At 38.1% G+C, this 20,594-nt stretch overlaps 1 protein-coding gene across 1 annotated transcript in view; it reads right to left on the bottom strand.

Annotated features, from left to right (window-relative positions):
* PCCA (propionyl-CoA carboxylase subunit alpha) overlaps positions 1-20,594 on the bottom strand; it is a 410,939-nt gene that overhangs the window by 135,716 nt on the left and 254,629 nt on the right. Inside the window, exon 19 of the mRNA XM_039254278.1 lies at positions 16,117-16,219. Coding sequence (XP_039110209.1) covers positions 16,117-16,219 — 103 coding nt within the window. The remainder of the gene's footprint in view (positions 1-16,116; positions 16,220-20,594) is intronic.

Here is a 20,594-nt window from a genome sequence, read left to right as displayed (position 1 = left end):
AACAACCTCAGAGTAAAATGAAAACTCATGGTTTAAAAGGCCCTCCAGGAACTGCGCATGTCCATTTTGCTCACCATTAACTTTCCATCCCTTTCCTCCCCACACCCAGCTTCAGGCACTGTTCTCTCCATGACCAATTATTTCTGCTAAATCCAACAGACACACCTCAGTTTTCTTCTTCTTTTGTGACCTCTTAATATTCACTGACATCACTGACCTTTTTACCTTCTTAAAATATTTTCTTAAAACACAGAATCTTAATACCAAGTCTTAGTAAACATCTCCACTTGTCTATTTCAGACACTGTAAACATGTCTAAAATTCAAAATAATGGGGCACCTGGGTGGCTCAGTCGGTTAAGCGTCCGACTTCGGCTCAGGTCACGATCTCATGGTTCATGGGTTCAAGCCCCGCATTGGGCTCTGTGCTGACAGCTAGCTCAGAGTCTGGAGCCTGTTTCCAGATTCTGTGTCTCCTTCTCTCTCTGACCCTCCCCTGCTCACACTGTCTCTCTCTCTCAGAAATAAGTAAAACATTAAAAAAATTTTTTTAAAACGTTAAAAAAAAATAAAATTCAAAACATTGTCCTATCTCAATTGTTCTACCTGACTGAAACAGCCTTTGTCCTTGCCACCCTCAAAAGATGACAAATTTGGAAGAATAAAATATCATCTCTCTTGACTGTTGGTTCTCCAGGACATATGTTGTAGGAGGTACTCAATAAACAGCTATTAAACTACATTACAAGTGAAATGATAAATGTATAATGGATATAAATAGATCAAATTCATTAAATGGTTGAATCACTCAGCAAAGGCACATTTAACAGTTTGCTTCACTGTTCATGGACAGGTCAATAATATAATAAAATGAGTAAATACCTTTCAGCAACTTGTTGTGGTAGAACTTTTAGCAGTGCCCATTATGGGCTACTAGACTCCAATGAATTATTTATAAGGGCTTATAAAGCTGAACTGACTCAACGTGAGTATCTGCTGTCTGAAACAAAACTGAAAGTTTTATTCTAAATAAAATGCTTCAGAATGTGGCTGAAACCAGAGGATAATACTAAAAATCACTTAAAGTCTTAATTATAGCATTTGCCAACTTTAATTTGGTAACAACCTATAATACCATTCAGTGTTTTCCATTTCCAAAGTAACTGGATGTTATAAGTCATTTTTCTCTTCATTTAGTCACATAACAAGTTCCTGGACTCTTGAGCACAACATGACTGAATCATTCAAGAGGGTCCAGGTGCAACTGTGCACCCAATTAGACAAGCAATTTTCCAGATTACATGGGCAGGAGCCTCACCTTTTTATGAAAATTCAGTCCTATGGTTCAGAAGCATGGTACATCCCCACTGCACAAGGGTGCATTGGAAAAGTAAACAGGTCAAGCTGTGCAAGGTTACTCTTCAGACTTAATTTGTCTACAACCTCATTTATTTGACCCCCTCCTATCAGACATCAAGCTGATTTGGAAGAGTTCTCTTTGAAAGGATATTCTTCAGTTTGGAGTAAAGAAGTCACACTGGAAAGCAAGTTACTTTCAGATCTTTCTCCATAAGCCAAAAGGAGGAGAGAATAAATCTATTCCACCACTGATATCTTAGGACCAATGAAATTACTGTGAATTCTGGGACCCTGAGCAAAGCTTCTGGAGTGAGCTCTCACTACCGTTTGCAAGACAGGCATCTCTCTGGCTCTTCCATATAGTAATCTCTCTGCACAGTTTACACACCTAAAGAAGGAAAAAAGAGGAAGCTGTTGGATGGGCTTTCTAGACCTATCTGACTCAATTTCCTTTCTCTCACCCACCCTTCCTTTGCTTCTTTCTAGTTTCTTAATTCACGTTAGATCAAGCTTTTAACATAGCCCATTAAGTGATCTCCAGCAAGTGTCTTCAAGTTCAGAGTGCCAGCTGGAGGAGGTTCAGTAACTGCACTTTGCATAGTTATGGGTATAAGACCAGAGCTCTTTATTCAATGAACCAGCTGCTCAACTGACTACTTCCCTGGATGGGATAGGCAATGCAAGAGTTTCTTGACAGGTTATTAAAATTCCATTATTTCAATAGTCCCATACCTTGCGGACCTGTCCACTGCACAATTTGGAAACTATTCTGGGGGGGTGGGGGGTGCAGGTAATACAAAATAGCGTTCAAAATTCAAAAAGTACTAAAGGGACTTCTAGTATAAGGTATGTATCCTTCTCACTTCATGAAGGGGTTAGCCATCCAGCTCCCCATTTCAAAGGCAACCATAGTTATCAATTTCTTGTGTCTCCTTCCAAAGATATCCCAATCACATAGCCAACAAATATGTTCTTTTTTATGCAAATGAAAATACAATGCTTTTGTCATTATTTGCATACCAGAGAATATCACTTAATACACTCAGCATATACAAAGAAAGTTCACATCCCTACAGTTCAATGATAGGGCTTCATTTATTTGATGATCCCATTTTGATGGGCATTCCAATTGTCTGCAGTCCTCTGCTACTGCGAACAATACTGTCACGAACATGCTTGTACGACTCCTGCATGTGAACATTCCTAGAGTATAAATTCACTTTTGACAAAAAATGGAGGCAGTATCAATTTGTGCACCCACCAATTTCACATACATGGGCCTATTTCTCCACAACCTTATAAAATTAGAGGATTATCCAACTCTTTATCTTTGCCAAAAGGTAGGTGGAAAATGGTACACAGTAATTTGAACCTGAATTTCTCTGTGTGGTTCAGCACATTTTGTCATGTGTGGAGGAACCATTTATATTTCCTTTGCTGTAAACCACCTGAGCATTTTCCACCTGGAAGGCTGATCTTTTTTATGTTGATCAACAGAAGTTCTTTATATATCAAGAACATTTATTTCCCTTTTGTCACCAAATTGAGCAGCAAATTTCTCCTCTGGTTCATTAGCTTCTCTATTGGCTTATGATGATTTTATAATCTTTGCAGAAATATTTTAAAATTTTAAGCATAAACCTATTTTCCTAGCAATTTTTTCTCAAATGGAAAAATAATTTTATCAAGAAAACAAATGTTTTTGCCACAGTGAAAGAATTTTATGTTTGCACAGTATTATGTTTTCTGGAAAAAAAATTCATTTCCTCAAATAGGTAACATTTTTGCTACTTTGTCTAGCATTCTTTTTAAAACTGAGGGGTGGGGAGGTGCCTAAGTGAAAAAATTAGCAAACAAAAACGTAGCTTACATGATCATAACATTGAACTGCTGTTAAAAGATTTTTAAGTTTTAAATATAAAATACTGCAATAACTTCTTGGGGTGGTTAAGCATCTGACTTCAGCTCAGGTCATATCGCTATTTGTGAGTTCAAGCTCTTGTTGGGCTCTGTGCTGACAGCTCAGAACCGGGAATCTACTTCAGATTCTGTGTACCCCTCTTTCTGTGCCTCTCCTCCACCTCACACTCTGTTTCTCTCTCAAAAATAAACAAACGTTAAAAAAAAAAAAAAACTGATCTCAATTTCTGTCATTTATTATGTACTATATGTCAATTTTCTTTTTAATTAAAAAAATTGGGGCGCCTGGGAGGCTTAGTCGGTTAAGCGTCCGACTTTCGCTTAGGTCATGATCTCGCGGTTCGTGGGTTTGAGCCCCGCATCGGGCTCTGTGCCGACAGCTAGCTCAGAGCCTGGAGCCTGTTTCAGAGTCTGTGTCTCCTTCTCTCTCTGACCCTCCCCTGCTCACGCTGTGTGTGTGTGTCTCTCTCTCTCCTAGAAATAAATAAAAATATTTAAAAAAATTTTTTTTCACATTTATTCATTTTTGAAAGGCAGAGACACAGTGCAAGCAGGGAAGAGGCAGATAGGGAAACACAGAATCCAAAGCAGGCTCCAGGCAGAGCCCAGCGTGGGGCTTGAACTCATGAGCTGTGAGATCATGACCTAAGCCGAAGTTGGACAGTCAACTGACTGAGCTACCCAGGCACCCCAAAGGACTTTAATCCTATTTAGAAAACTGACAGGGAGCCTGGGTGGCTCAGTCAGTTGAGCATCTGACTTTAGCTCAGGTCAGGATCTCATGGTTTCTGGGTTTGAGCCTTGCCTCAGGCTCTATGCTGAAAGCTCAGAGCCTGGAGCCTGTTTTGGATTTTGTGTCTTCCTCTCTCTCTCTGCCCCCTCCCCAGTTGCACCCTGTCTCTCTCAAAAATAAACATTAAAAAAATTTTTAATAAAAAAATAATAAAGTCCTTTATTACAAGTACTTAAGAGTACTACAGTCTTCATTTTAAAATGTTACTATGAAAAAATAAATAAAATAAAGCAAATTAAAATAAAACTATAAAGTAAAATAAAATGTTACTATGATAATGTTCTTTTGGTTTTCCGTCTGCCTACCATGTACTAAAGCCACAGCTAACTCTTTAATAAAAATCCTACAGTACACATAAATGTAAAAGTGAACTGACCTTGTTGGTTGATGTCTTTTTCATGTTCAAAAATAAGAGTCTATTCTCAAACCTGACCATAATGACAAAAAGACTAGAATAATACTGTATTTTATTCTAGGAAGGGTATTTGAAAATTATTTCTTTAACAGAACCATGATTCTTACCGTGTCCCTATAAAAATTCCAGTAACTACATGATTTAGCATTACTCTCTACAAATGGGATAAAAGGAACAGAGACTATGACATAAAATGCAAGAATAAATTCTTACTGAAAACAAAGAAAATATTATTTTGTGCACAAAATTATTTACTGGAAATGGTAACTTCATTTACTTCTTAATCTTTATGAAAATATTACTTAAAAGTACTTAACTAGCTCTACTTAAAACCACATTTTCAGGGGCGCCTGGGGGGCTCAATCAGTTAAGTGTCTGACTCCTGATTTTGGCTCAGATCACGATCTCATGGTTCGAGCCCTGTAGTAGGTTCTGCACTGATGATGCGAAGCCTGCTTGGGACTCTCTCCTTCCCTCTACCCCTCCCCCACTTACGCACGCGTGCGCACACTCTCTCTCTCTCTCTCTCAAAACAAATACATAAACAACACACACACACACACACACACACACACACACACATTTTCAGAGTGCTCTCTAAGTAACTCTGGTGGAATGTTTTCTGCCAAAATAGTCTAGAACAAGCTCTCTAGTGGTAGAACAAATGGGAAAGAGGTAGCTATGTTAGAGAAGGAAACCCTTAGACGATGTGTATGTAATTATTTCTTATTATGCATCCATATGTAATTATTATTTTTTATTCTTAGGCTCATCACCATTTTCTCTGTTCTAGAAGAAAAATATAGGGTGGTAATTTCAATGATATGAATACTACAAAACATTTCCCTCCCTCCACCACAGGCATCTAAAGATGAGACAATTTTACATCAACCAAAACAAACATTACTAAGAAAACGAAATGAAAGCTCTTTTAGATGCAAAACTCTTATTTGTCTCACATCCTGTATCGCTCTCAAATATTATTACTTTCTTGGATAAAACTGTAAGATCACCGCTAAAACTCAATATATTGAATTTTAACACCAATTTGAAAAACACAGTAACAAGAGATAATAAGATACTATAAGTGCATTCTAACAGCTAAAATCTTTTTTTAAAGTTATTTATTTTGAGAGAGTGCAAGGGAGGGGCAGAGAGAGACGGAGGGAGGGCGGGAGGGAGGGGGAGAGAAAGAAACCCAAGTGGGCGCTGCAGCATCAGCGTGGAGACCAAGGTGGGGCTCAGCTCAAACTCACAAAACAAACTGTGAGACCATGACCTGAGCCGAAATTCAGAGTCAGATGCCAACCAACTGAGCCACCCAGGCACCCCTCAAACAGCTACTCTTAACCAGTATTCCTGATGGTGTACTTTTCAACACTGGGTACGTTGTGTATATAATACTGTGTACATTTTTGTGATTTATTCATGTTCTTGTGATACCTTTCATGATCCTTTAAATAGAATGATTGCAGCCTTAACATTCTGCCTATCACAAAGAAAAATCCCTTTATCATGTGACAAAAATATTCTGGTTATAGATAAATGCATTATTCCTTATAATTTTCCTTGACAGTGCTGCCATTTCTCAGAATTTTGTCTAGCAAAACTACGCTGTGAAAGGAGATACCGAGAGGTGCAAGTGCATGGGCTAGTAACAACTTCAGGTTTCCTACTATCTTATTTAGACATAAACTATGTATAATGCTTACTACAGTGCCTCGGACAGGGTACATCTTCGATAATCGCAGACCAGAGTAATCAACTGCTTCATGAAAATACCTTTAAATAGGATAAAATAGGTATCAAAAACAACAATGCAACTAGAACAAGACAGGGACACCCCTTCCTCACTCTACTGTTTGTGGAAAACAAATAATAGAATAAGGAAGCACACACTTCCAAATAAGAAATTAAAGTTATCTATAGAAGACGTCTCTGATTTTTCAATAAACTTACCTTGCTACCACATGCCAGTGCTTTTGCTCACTTATTTATACCACAGTTTCTAGGCAAGTCATGATATATGTCCTCACATTCTAAGCTGTTACTCATTAGTCGTCTCTGCCAAGTAGAACTTCACTCTCACCTAGATCCTTCTTTTCCTCCAGCCACGTGAGTGCTCTTTATTCTTTCTCAGCATGTAAGTGGTTAAAGGCACCTCTGTTAAGACATGTATGTATTTTATTTACTTCTAAACCTGCCCACCCTTTACTACCTTAAGTAGAGATTGTTTACATGGATATCTCCAAGACAAGCTGCCATTAATTCATCTTTTTTCCCCCAACATATCATGTACCTATTAGCAATTATTCATTGGGTGGGGTTTCTAAAAAATGTTTTTAATGTTTATTCTTGAGAGAGAGAGAGAATGTGAGCAGGGGAGGGTCAGAGAGAGAGGGAGACACAGAATCCAAAGCAGGCTCCAAGCTCTGAGCTGTCAGCATAGAGCCCAACGCGGGGCCCAAACTCACAAACGGTGAGATCATGACCTGAGCCGAAGTCAGAGGCCCAACTGACTGAGCCGCCCAGGCACCCCTCACTGGGTGGGTTTTGAGAAGAGGCATCAGTGAACCAAAGAATATGAACATTTTTTTAAAGTCTCTGATGAATGTTATCAAATTATTTTATAGAAAGGGTAAATGGATATTATATATTATTATTTAATTTACCTTTGAGTTCCACGTATTTATGTATTTTAAACACGAGTGTTTTACTGGATATATGATTTGCAAATATGTTTTCCCCTTTTGTGTTCTGTCTTTACAGTTGCTTGTTCCGTATCCTTTGAACACAGTTTTTAATTCTGACAAAGATCAATTTATTTCTTCTTTTGTTGCTTGTGCTTCTTTCCTATCTAAGTAAGCAGGGCCACAAGCAAGGTCATGTAGTTGTACCCTATGTTTTCTCCTAAGAGTTTAATTGTTTTATCTCTTACATTTAGATCTTTTATCCACTTTAGGTTAATTTTGGTATATTAACTCAATATGAGATAGGGATTCAACTTTATTCTTTTACAGGTAGATACTGACTTGGTCTAGTACCATTTGTTGACAAGATTATTCTTTCCTTCACTGAATTACTTTGGCACCTTTGTCAAAATTCAGGGGCTTAGTTCTGGATTCTCAATTCTGTTCTATTGATCTATATGTTTAACTTTATGCAAGTACTATACTTTAGGAGATAAAACGGAGTTCTCCAACTTTGTTCTTTTGTTTCAAGAATATTTATGCTATTCTGGGTCCCTTAAGTTTCCATATGAATTTTAGTATCAGCTTGTCAATTTCTGAGGGAAAATTTTTTGGATTTTGGAAGGAACTGCATTGAATGTGTAAACCAACTTAGGAAATATTACCATCTGAACAACATTAAGTCTTTCAACTCAGAAATATGAGATCCTTTCTATTTGCTTGGATTTCCATTAATTTTTTTTCAATAGTTTGTAGTTTTCACAGCATAAATTTATACCTCTTTTGTTCCTTATTCTTTTGATGCTCTTGTTAATGGTGACATTTTCATAATTGTATTTTTGGATTGTTCACTGCAATAAGTAGAAATGCAACTGATTTTTTTATATTTATTTTGTACCCTGTATCCTTGCTAAACTTAGTATTTGTAATAGTTCCTTAACTGATTTTTTCAGGATTTTCTACATACAACAATATGTCATCTGCAATAGAGATTTTTATAACTTTCACCAATAATAGTTGCTTTGGTGCACAAAACTGCTGTTTCAACCATTTTTTTTTTTTTTTTTTACAAATAGTTATTGTCAAGTTAGTTTCTATATAACACCCAGTGCTCATCCCCACAAGTACCCTCCTCCATGCCCATCTCCCCCCTCCCCCCCACACTCATCAGTCCTAAGTTTGTTCTCAGCATTCAAGAGTCTCTCATGATTTGCCTCTCTCTCTCTCCCCCACTATTTCCCCCTTTCTTCTCCCCCACGGTCCTCCGTTAAGTTCCTCCTAATCCTCCTATACGTGCAAACATATGGTATTTGTCCTTCTCTGCCTGACTTATTTCGCTCAGCATAACACCCTCAAGGTCCATCCATGTTGCTACACATGGCCAGATTTCATTCTTTCTCATTGCCATGTAGTATTCCATCGTATAGATAAACCACATCTTCCTGATCCAGTCATCCGTTGATGGACACTTAAGCTCTTTCCATGTTTTCAGCCATTTAACTTTTAATATAAATTGTATCAATATACAACTTACTTGAAATTGGCAGAATGAAAGGAATCTGATTGTAATTTAAAACTGCAGTACAGGGGCGCCTGGGTGGCTTAGTCGGTTAAGCGTCAGACTTTCACTTAGGTCATGATCTCGCGGTTCGTGGGTTCGAGCCCCGCGTCGGGCTCTGTGCTGACTGCCAGCTCAGAGCCTGGAGCCTATTTCAGAGTCTGTGTCTCCCTCTCTCTGACCCTCCCCTCTTCACGCTGTCTCTCTCTTTCTCTCTCTCTCTCCTAGAAATAAATAAAAATATTTAAAAAATAAAATAAAATAAAATAAAACTGCAGTACAATTTTATGGCCATCAAATAGGAAAGTTTTGACCTTTCCATAAGAAGCTAAAAAGAAAAAAATTCTGGGGCCCCTAGGTGGCTCAGTCAGTTAAGTGTCCAACTTCGGCTCAGGTCATGACCTCACGGTTCGTAGGTTCAAGCCCTGCGTTGGGCTCTGGGCTGACATCTCAGAGCCTGAAGACTGTTTCAGATTCTGTATCTCATCTCTCTGACCCTCCCCTGCTCACGCTGTCTCTCTCTGTCTCTCTCATAAAGAAAAAAGAAAAAAAATCTCATTTAGGAAAATGAGCTGAAAAGAGTTTTAAAAAAGATGAAAACAATTTTCATTTTCCTTAACCATGCTAAATGTTGCTTTTGATAATTGAGATTTTTCTCTTCAACTATTAGCACAAAAATTATATCGCTGTGCCAAAATTCATGAGTTTAAGGATTCCAGATATTCTTCAGTAGTTTACAGGATCTTTAGAAAAATTTCTATTGATGGCTGACTGTAACACAAAGGATATCAAAATCAATATCTAGGATCACATATAACTGTTTCCTGTTTATTGTTTCTGCTTGTTAGTAGTTAACATAAATATAAGGCAAAAAAATTTAAGTGCATGTACAGTGTCTACTTCTTCCACTTTAGGAAGGCTGTATTCTTGACCTAATTTTCTTCACACCAAGAAGACTCTGATATTTTTCTTCCAAGTGAACTGTTTTCAATATGAAGTTAGGCCATCATCTTTAAGATAACAAACGCCCTACCATGAATATATTTTGACCCGTATCACATTACAGAGAATAAAAAAGAATAGAAAACATCTTGGGAATCCAGAATAGAGTCATGAAATAAATGTAAGTAAAAATTAGCTGGTTTTTGATATTTTTAAGTTTCTCAGCTTAATATGCTAAATAATACTTCAATTTAGTGTTAGCAGATTTTATACTTAATAGTTTTGCTATTCATTCTGACCCTTATATTCAAAATCAAAAATCTAAAACGTAAAATGTTTCACCCCATCTACTAATTCTTTATTTTTTTAAGTTTATTTTGAGAGACTGAGCACACAAGCAGGGGAGGCAGAGAGAGAGAGACAGAGAGACAGACAGAGAGAGAATCCCAAGCACGCTCCATGCTGTGAGCACAGAGCCCAAGAGGGGCCTCGAACTCACAACCCAGGAGATCATGACCTGAACCAAAATCAAGAGTCAGATGCTCAATGGACTGAGCCACCCAGGTACCCTGATATACTACTTCTTCACTTAACTTTTCCCTCTACCATGCTTCCTTTGTTTCCCAAAAGTTTCATCCTCCCTTTTAAATTTTTTTATCAAAAAATACCAATCTGTATTGATTTGTGTATTAACAATTTTTTACATATCATACAATTTACTATCTTACCCATTTTATTTTATTTTTTTAAATGTTTTTTATTTATTTCTAGGAGGGGGAGAGGGGGAGAGAGAGAGAGAGAGAGAGAGGGAGCATGAGCAGGGGAGGGTCAGAGAGAGAGGGAGTCACAGACTGAAACAGGCTCCAGGCTCTGAGCTGGCTGTCAGCACAGAGCCCGACGCGGGGCTCGAACCCACGAACTGCGAGATCATGACCTAAGCGAAAGTCGGACGCTTAACCGACTAAGCCACCCAGGCGCCCCTACTATCTTACCCATTTTAAAGTGTACAGTTTAGGCGTATTAAAGACATACAGAGTTCTGTATCCCCATCACCACTGGCCGTCTCCAAAATTCTTTATATCTTGTAAAACTAAAACTCTATGTCCTTTAAATACTCATTCTCCATTCCCCACTCTCCCAGCCTCTGGCACCACCATTCTATTTTCTGTCTAGGAATTTAACTACTCTACATACTGTGTGATTTGGAATCATACAGTATTTGTCCTGTTGTACCTGGCTTATTTCACTGAGCTTAACTTCCTCAAGGTTCATCCATACTGTGGCACATATCAGAATTTCTTCTTTTTTAAGGTTGAATAATATCCCATTATGTTTACACATTTTCTTTATTCATTTATCCATCAATGAATATTTGGGTTGCTTCCAATTCTCAGCTATTTGGAATAATGCTGCTGAACACGGGTGTGCAAATGTCTCTTCAAGACCCTGCTTCTGACTTTTTCTTTACCGATAAATACCTAGCAGTGGTCCTGTTGGATTATATGGGAATGGGAAATCTACTTTTATTTCTGATAAACCACCATACTATTTTCCATAGCAGTGGTACCATTTAATACTCCAACCAACAGTTGCACAGGAATTCTAATTTTTCTACGGTCTCACCAACACTTATTATTTTCTGTGTGTGTGTGTGTGTGTGTGTGTGTGTGTGTGTGTTTTACAGTATCCATCCTAAGGACTGTGAGCTGGTGTCCAATGGTGGTTTTGATGTGCATTTCCCTGGGACACTTGGGTGGCTCAGTTGGTTAAGCAACCGACTTCAGCTCAGGTCATGACCTCATGGTCTGTGGGTTCAAGCCCCGTGTTGGGCTCTGTGCTGACAGCTCAGAGCCTGGAGCCTGCTTCAGATTCTGGGTCTCTCTCTCTCTCCCTCTGACCTTCCCCCTCTCACGCTCTGTCTCTCTCCATCTCTCAAAAATAAATAAACTTAAAAAAACGATTTGCATTTTCCTAATGATTAGTGATGTTGAACATATTTTCCTGTGCCTATTGGCCATCCACATATATTCTTTGGGAAAATGTCTATTAAAGTTCTTCACCTAATTTACAATCAGGTTGTTTGGTTTTATTGCTATCGAGTTGCTGGTGTCCTTTATATATTCTGAATAATAACTCCGTGTCAGACGTATGTAAATATTTTCTCTCAATCCGTGGATTGCCTTCTTCTGTTACCTGTGGCCTTTGGTGCGCCAGTTTTAAATTCTGATGGTAGTCTAACTTACTTTTTTCTTTTTGTTGCCTGTGCTTTTATCATACCCAAAAAATTATCACCAAATCCAATGTCATGAGGCTTTCCCATGTTTTCTTCTATGTTTTACAGCTTTAGGTCTTACATTTAGGTCTTTGATATATTTTGAGTTAATCTTGTATATGGTATAAGGCAAGAATCCAACGTTTTTCTTTGGCATGTGTATATATAATGTTCCCTCTACTATTTATTTATTTGTAATTTTTATAATATTTATTTTTGAGAGAGAAAGAGAGAGTGGGAGTGGGAGAGAGGCAGAAAGAAAGAGAGGGAGACAGGCTCCAGGCTCTGAGCTGTCAGTGCAGAGCCCAATGTGGGGCTCAAACTCATGAACTCCAAGATCACAACCTAAGCTAAAGTCAGATGCTTAACCAACTGAGCCACCCAGGTGCCCCCCATTACTATTTACTGAAAAGACTGTCCTTCCCCCCACTGAATTACCTTGGCACTCCTATAAAAAAAAAAAAAAACATTCAACCATATGACCAAGGGTTTATTTCCAAGCTCTCAATTCTATTCCATCCATCTACATGTCTGTCTTAAGCCAGTACCACACCATTTTGACCACGGCAGTTTTGTATTAAGTTTTAAAATCAGGAAATATAAGCTTCCCAACTTTGTCCTTCTTTTTCAAAATTGTTTTGGCTTTTTGGGCTCCTCCCTTAAGATTCCATATGAATTTTAGGATTCCATTGAATTTTAAGATTCTATATGAATTTTAGGATGGACTTTTCTATCTCTGGAAAAAATCGGTTGGGATTTTGATAGGGATTGTTTTGAATCTGCTGAACATGGGTAATATTGAAGCCAAATCACAGATAATACTGACCTTATAACAACATTCAGTCTTCCAATCTATGAACACAAGATGGTTTTGCATATATTTGTGTTTTATTTAAGTTCTTTCAGCAACATTTTGTAGTATTTAGTGTAAAAGCTCTTCTCCTCCATGGTTAGGTTTATTCCTAAACACCTTATTATTTTTGATGCTGTTGCAAGTGGGATTATTTTTGCTTTGTATATTTCAAACTGTTATATAAATGGTATCATTAAGTACTTATATTTTCAAGCCTTCTTTTCTGCTATTATTGTAGTCCATACATACATAGTGAAGGTAGAACAATATGTACAAGGAGGTCACCTAGCATCTTCAGGATAGCGGTCACCTCTGGAGAGGAAAGGCCAGAATGAGAGAACATAAAGAAGGGATTGAGCTGTAACTATGAACTGTTTCTTTTTTAATAAGAGATCTATATAGAACATTTGTGCATTTGTTCTACTTTCATCATTTGAAATATCTTTTAATTTACCTTTTTTAGATTAAAATAATTCTGAAAACGTGGGGTATCTGAAGAATTACTACAGGCATATGAGTTTGCCTGTACTACTCTTGGGATCAGTACCCTAGAATGTCACCTCAAGGCCAGTTAATTTTTTCTTGATGTGGTAGTGGGTGATCTAGAAAACCAACAGCTCTCCCCGCTGAGACCCTGCCGGAGTCCAGCTCCAGCAGGTCCAGGGGTCCCTGAAGGATGGATGGTGTTGGTGAGAATTATGAGAGAGCCCCAAGATTCTTTCTAATCACCAGGCAGGCATCTCTGCACTGACTGAGACTCAGCTTTATTTATGGTTAAGTGTATGGGGAACAGCACAGAAGTGGCCTTTGCCGCAGACAATGATTTCCGATGATAAATTTCTTTGATATGTAAAAATTTCCCAGAACATAGATTTGTAGAAGACTCATGCATAACCTTTATCAATAGTGATTGATGTAGGTGATTTAGATGTTTATCATATAGGGAAGGAAGGTATCTTTAGCATTCAAATACAAACAAGACAATGTTTTTAGCAGAGCAAAGGCAAGAGTTAGTTCTCTGTGAGCAGGGGTCAATAGCCTGTTTGCTTACAGGAAAGAAAAACAGGATCCTCAGAAAACACAGTGTTTGCTCCCATAATCACAAAAGAAGATGTTCCTACAATAAGTTCCTTCACAAGGTGCAATCAGCATATTAGGGCCAGAATAAGCCACTCCTAATACCAATCAACAAGGTGCTTCTGGGGTCGATACTCAGGCAGAAACAATTAACTAAGGGCAGGAGACCTTGCAAACTAGGGAGTTCAGAATGGATCCCAATAAGACCCTAGAAGTGGAGACTTCATATCAATGGGTCTTTACTTAATCTATGCTATTCATCTCAACTCTCTTCAATACCACTGATGTCAAATGAAACTCAATTCAAATATGCTTAGGTTAAAAAGGACAGTGTCAGGAGTACTTGCTTTTCATTAGGTTTGATACTGTGACGCCAATAAATAGGAGTAAGTAGCTATTGATACTATATATCAAGGTGGGTATTTTCCAGGGAAATTTTTAATGCCATAATTTTGATGTGTTTTTTTTTTTTTAAACAGCCCTGCTTTTCTTATGAGCTAAAAAGTAACACACGAGATAATTCTGCTGGAAAAATTTAAAAACACCATTTGAGCTGATGGTCTCTAGTTTTTCAACATGGAATCTGAAACAAGCACAAAGAAATAATAGCTCTAAGACGTAATCTGAGCAGTTTTCTTATTAAGGCAAGGCACTGCTTAGAAAAACAGTGTACTGGAGTATCAGATGAACAGTAACCCTTCAGTGGGGACTCAGTACAGAACTGAAAATTATGCTAAGTCTACATTTTTGTAATGTTAACCTTCCCCGAGGAAAATGCTACAATATTAATAGTCTTTACTATTCAGTACACATAATTTGCTACCCAACGTGATGTGCACTTAAGTCTCCACTTATAGACCTATTTTTTTAAGTGATCATATTGAAAGGAGGAACATTTAAAAATCACATAAGTACATCACAAAAAATACCCCATAAGACAATTGTTTAACTCCACCACAGTTTTCCTTTTAACAGAGTTGAGTGAAATATCTTTCAGGAACAAATGCTTGAGCAGTTTTGGCATACAGAAGGAATCACAAAACTTCAAGACAACCAAGTAGACTTCCCTTCATTAATGGATGAATCTCATTTACTTGTGACTCTGACCACCACCTACGAGTGTAAGCTTCTCCAGGGTAACAGCCTCGCACTTATCCAGCAGACAGTAGGAATGCAGTAACGGTATGTTGAGTAAGTGAATTCTCCTGAACTCTGATGGTGCTTTCTAGCTGGGATCAGGAAACCGCCACCAGGAGGCACCTGGCTGGCTCAGTTGGTAGGGCATGTGACTCTTGATCTCAGGGTCATGAATTTGAGCCCCACATTGGGGGCAGAGTTTACTTTAAAAAATACAAAAATACACACAAAAATGAGAAAACTACCACCATATACCTCAGCTTCACCAGGTCTTCTTTGTGTGAAATTATATTTTTATTTTCATATCCTTTTTAAATCTTTTGATTTAAAAAAAGTCATTTTTTCCAAACAACAAAAAGACATTTCACTGCAACTTAGCCATGAGAAGAGAAATGTAGATTAATAAAATATTCATTGTACTAACTACATAGAAGCTTCTGTCTGTTCAGACTGAAAGCAAAAAAGGAAAAACATTTCACAATATCATGATATTTTTCTGGCAATCTCAAATCATATAAGTTAAACACGTCACTCATAACACAGTATAAACACTAAATGTTAATGTAACATTGCTCAGTACAGACCTGAATTAAACTAAAGCAGTTCTATCATGGATATTATCCATGGGGTTTAAGTTCAAGTTTTAAGTTCCTTCAAAATAAAAGGAATGTCACAAGGTAAATTTAGCCTCAAGAATGTCTCACACAACATGAAGTCTCACAAAAATGTTATATAGGCTTCAGATTACTTGTTTTAAAAGAATGATTACCTACCACAGCTATCATATGTTTGGAATTATACTTAAAGATGCTCTTCTCTGGGACAAAAACAAAAGTATTACTTCTCAGTAACAAAAGAAAAATGAATCAGGTGTCAGGAAGTAGCTTTAGAATGTGGCTAACTCTAGGAATGTATTTCCTAATTAACATGAGAGAATAAAACCTCCCACTTACATTCAGCTTTCTAAAGAAGAGGAAACAGGCACATTGCTATGTTACAGACTCAAAAGATGAGAGTCACTGAATAGGTTAAAAATTGTCTGAAACATGCACAGATCATTTCAAGATTGCCAAAAAATAATAATAAAGAAATACAACTCACAGAGAACGTGGGCCCGCTGTTTGATGCTACGACAGTATGAACTTCATCATGCAGTTTTACTGAGAGCTCCCAGTTAGCCACTTGTGGTTGAATAGTAGGCACTCTGAAGTAGAAAAAAAGAAAAGGAGTTAATAATTTTATATCATTCTCTTAGTAAACTGATTTTCCTTTGGCGGTTAGTGTGCAGAGTAAAACTGCCGAAGACAGTATTTCAGAACATTATGTTAAAGACTCTGTCCTTAAAAAAACTTTCCGATTTAAACTAGAGCAGTTAAAAACAGACAAAAAACATACAAACATTCCAAGGACAGCAGTAATCATTCTGTGATCACTGTCATAGTCCCATCTATTCAAAGTGCCATCATCCATTCTATGAATCCGAGTTGCTTAACTGTAACTTTCAACAATCAACTTTATGCAATATTAAGATCTTTTCAGTACTTTGCTGCTGTTCCAGACTGTTTTCAAAAATTTACAATGTTAGTCTTTTATTTTTCTGGGCTTTTTGAGTTATAATTGGTATGCAAAAGAACTGCATATTATTAACATACAATTTAGTGATTTGAACATAGTTATTCATTTGTGTTTACATCACCATAATTAAGGTAATAAGCATATCCATCACCTCCAAAAATTTCCTTGTATCCCTTCGTTTTGATTTGGTGTTTTGTTTTTTCCGGTAAGAATACAATATCAATTGATGCTAGTCTTAACACACGGGTCTTTTCCTGCCTGTGATCCATATTACGTGGTCCAGAAAAACTGCATAAAGCAGCCAGAGACGAAAACATTTTTAGAATACAAATCTTTCTCACAATTTTTTAAAGTAACAAAATTTTAATGATTTGTGAATTAGCCTAATTTAAATATTACACGTTTTCATTATTCACAGTCATAAAGGAATTTTTTAGTAAGCACTAAACAGGTAATATCCAGGCCCTGTCTTAAGTCATAGTTCTGAAAAAAGGTTGCAGGTTATGTTTCAACGTCACACTCCCTCCCCATGAATTTCAAAAGGATTCTTTGTGTATTCAATGAAAAAAAAAAATTCAGGCACAAAAACTATGATTATAATAAAATAATCTCTAGGCACAATGTTTAACGGAGGATGATGGCTAATTTAGGAGAATATTTGTATTTGCCCACTGTTTATTTTCTGAAAATGAAGAAATGTCTTAAAACATTCTAGAAGTGAAAATTAAACCTTTAAAATGCATCAGCAAATCAATATTAATGCATATGGCAGACATGGACGATTCTCTTGGCAATTTACATAGGGCTGTTTCAGAGCACAGAGCCTCACACATGAGGGCTTCAAAGAACAACAGGGAGCAAACAGGTCGCAGAGGAGGAGGAGAGAGGAAAAGTGTCAAGGGGCAGAGGGCTCCTGTGTGCCACCCCCTCCCTTTTGGCACTCTATTCCACAGGGCTTCTAAGTTTGTCTCCCTCACTGGCCTGTGAGCTCCTAAAAGATCAAGATCATTCCTAGGGAGCCTAGGCAGCTCAGTCAGGTGAGCATCCGACTTGAGCTTCAGGTCACGATCTCGCAGTTCGTGAGTTCGAGCCCCATGTCGGGCTCTGTGCTAACAGCTCAAGAGCCTGGAGCCTGCTTTGGATTCTGGGCCTCCCTCTCTCTCTCTCTCTGCCCCTCCCCCACTCACACTCTCTCACACCCTCTCTCTCAAATAAACATTTATTTTTTTTTAATGTCTTACTTATTTCTGAGATAGAGAGAGGGAGACACAGAATCTGAAACAGGCTCCAGGCTCTGAGCTAGCTGTCAGCACAGAGACTGATGTGGTGCTTGAACCCACGAACCATGAGATCATGACCTCAGCCGAAGTCGGACGCCCAACCGACTGAGACACCCAGGCGCCCCTCAAATAAACATTTAAAAAATTTTGAAGATCAAGATCATTCCTCATTTTTGTTTCCCAGGTCTCAGCACAGTTTGGGGAGAAAGGGATGATGGGGACACTAGGAAGGACTTTGAGGAGCCCGTACTATGCGCCAAGCACTGCACAGGAGAGGCCGTGTCATCCAAGGGACAGAGTATGTTCCAGAAAGAACATGGCCCCTTAGCTCCTGGCATACTACCTGGCTCTTCTTGGACTGTATAAACAGCCTCACCAGACTTCGCTGTTTACCTTCAAATGGGCGAACACCTCAGCCTCTCAGAGGTTTTGTGATGACAGAAATAACCTCCCGGCTATATTACTGGCAACCTAACTTTCTTAAATCTTTACTATCCTTCACAATTATGCAACTCTGTTGCTCAAGATTGTTCCATGGTGGGGCGCCTGGGTGGCTCAGTCAGTTGAGCGTCCGACTTCGGCTTGGGTCATGATCTCAAGGTTCTTGGGTTTGAGCCCCGCATCAGGCTCTGTGCTGATGGCTCAGAGCCTGGAGCCTACTTCTGATTCTGTCTCCCTCTCTCTCTGACCCTCCCCTGCTCACACTGCCCCCCTCCTCAGAAATAAATAAATCATTAATTTTTTTTTTTTAAAAAGATTGTTCCGTGGTTCTCTACTACATTATCAGGTGATCTCTTAACTAGGTTACCTACTATTCAAGTTTCTCATAAATAATGTCCCTCTCTTCATATCCAGTTTTGTTTCTGATTGTTCTGTGACTTGTGTGTTTGGTGGCACAAACCAAACCAAACCAAACTAAAACAAGCAGGAGAAATAAGAAGCAGGAAAAGTAAGCACAGTGGTCACAAACCCAGGCTCCAGTAACTCCTACAAGTGGACTAAAACTCAGCCCTTTCCTTAGTTCATTCTGATCTTGAGCAAATTATTAAGTCTCAGTCTCCTTATGTATCAGTCTAGATATTTAATAGTATCTGCATCACAGTGAGGTACTGAGGACTAAATCAAACAGTGCATATAAATGCTAACTTTTATTAATTTGATTAGTCTCAATAAATTCATTTCTACCTGCCCCTACCCCCATAACTGAAATCCCTTTAAGGAAACCCTGGATTCATTCTGTTCCACAAACAGATTTTTCAAGAAGAGTATCATCTCTCTCATAAACTGTTCCCTAATTATAGATATGCACTAACCAGAGTACAAACTTCAGTGAAGTTCCCTGCCCTTAACCTATATTATAGGCTTAATATTTTTCACAATTCCATAGCCCGAAGGAGGTAACTCTTTCAAGTAAACGTGGAGACCCTTTTTAGTTATGCAACAAGCCGGTTTCCAGAGGAGCTGGAAGTTAATGCTGACATCCTGTTAGAACGTGGACTGCATTTTCCCACAGAAAGCAATCCTACAGATGGTGGTGAGATACAGTTGCCACCCTTCAGACCCTAACTACTATTTATTTTTCCATTGTTTTATTTTGATCCACATCTGTTTCATATATGTCAGAGCCTGCCCCAAGAGGGACCTTGTAGAAAGAGCAAGGGACCTGTAGAAAGGCTCTTTTGACTTAAAATGCTGGGATTTCATCTCAGTCCATTCCCTGACTAACAAGGGACCAGGATTCCAGTCCTTTGGCCCCAAAATTTCCACACATGCGAAATACCGCTAGTGTAGTGTTGGGCAGGTGACGGGGAAGCTGTCACTTCTTCTGAGCACACAACTCCTGAAGTGGCACTTTCCTAACAATTTCTTTTAAGGTGATGTGTTACTAGGAGGTAGGAAAGAGGTTTCACATGAAAGCAAGCCCTTGAGATACATGATGGTCATGCTGTAGAAACTCTTCATGAGTTCACTCTTCCACAAACAAAATCTGCTAAGATTCCTTCCAGCTTTATGGAAGTTTGAAAGCAGTTTTGTTTTGTTTTTCTATAAAATGGATGGAGTTGGGCAAACATGCCCAGTATCAAGACCCATAAACTCTGCAGCAAAAATAAACCATCATAAACTACAAATAGAGAAAGTATCATGCAGCAGAAGGAAAGCATAAAAGTATATGTGCTTTATTTCTGCAAAATTATTGAGGCTGTGTTAATAATAATTACTTTGAAACACTGGTATCAATTCCACCAGCACAAACATGTTTATAATGATACCAGTTACATTTTATAGTTATAGTTTAAATTTTAGAAAGGAGTTACATTTATCCATTAAATCCAAAATAGTCTCATAAGATTTTTATGAACAACTCTCTGGAAAGGGAGAGAAAAAGTCTTAGTTTCACTCAACTCACCGTAGTAACGTTCCACAGAAAACAGCTTCTTTACTGAACTATGTGCCTAGTGAAAGAGGCTGACATCTGATCAAAAATTTCATCTGTGCACCTTATCAGTTACTTGAAAAGCTGTTATCATTTAAGCTACTACTACAAAAAACAAACAAAACCCCCAAAACCTAGGAAAAGGGAATTCACATAAACAGAGACTCACAAAGCAAATCAAATAATAGGTCTTACCCAGACCTGTCCACTTTGATTATAATCAGCCAACGAGAATGAATATGCTTCAATAAAACTGAATTTTTCTGTATTTTATAGAAAAAAGCAGTCGG

Source organism: Hyaena hyaena, unplaced genomic scaffold (genome assembly GCF_003009895.1).
Source record: "Hyaena hyaena isolate Hyena2069 unplaced genomic scaffold, ASM300989v1 scaffold_478, whole genome shotgun sequence".
NCBI classification, from domain to species: Eukaryota; Metazoa; Chordata; class Mammalia; order Carnivora; family Hyaenidae; genus Hyaena; species Hyaena hyaena.
This window is presented reverse-complemented; position numbering and strand designations above follow the sequence as displayed.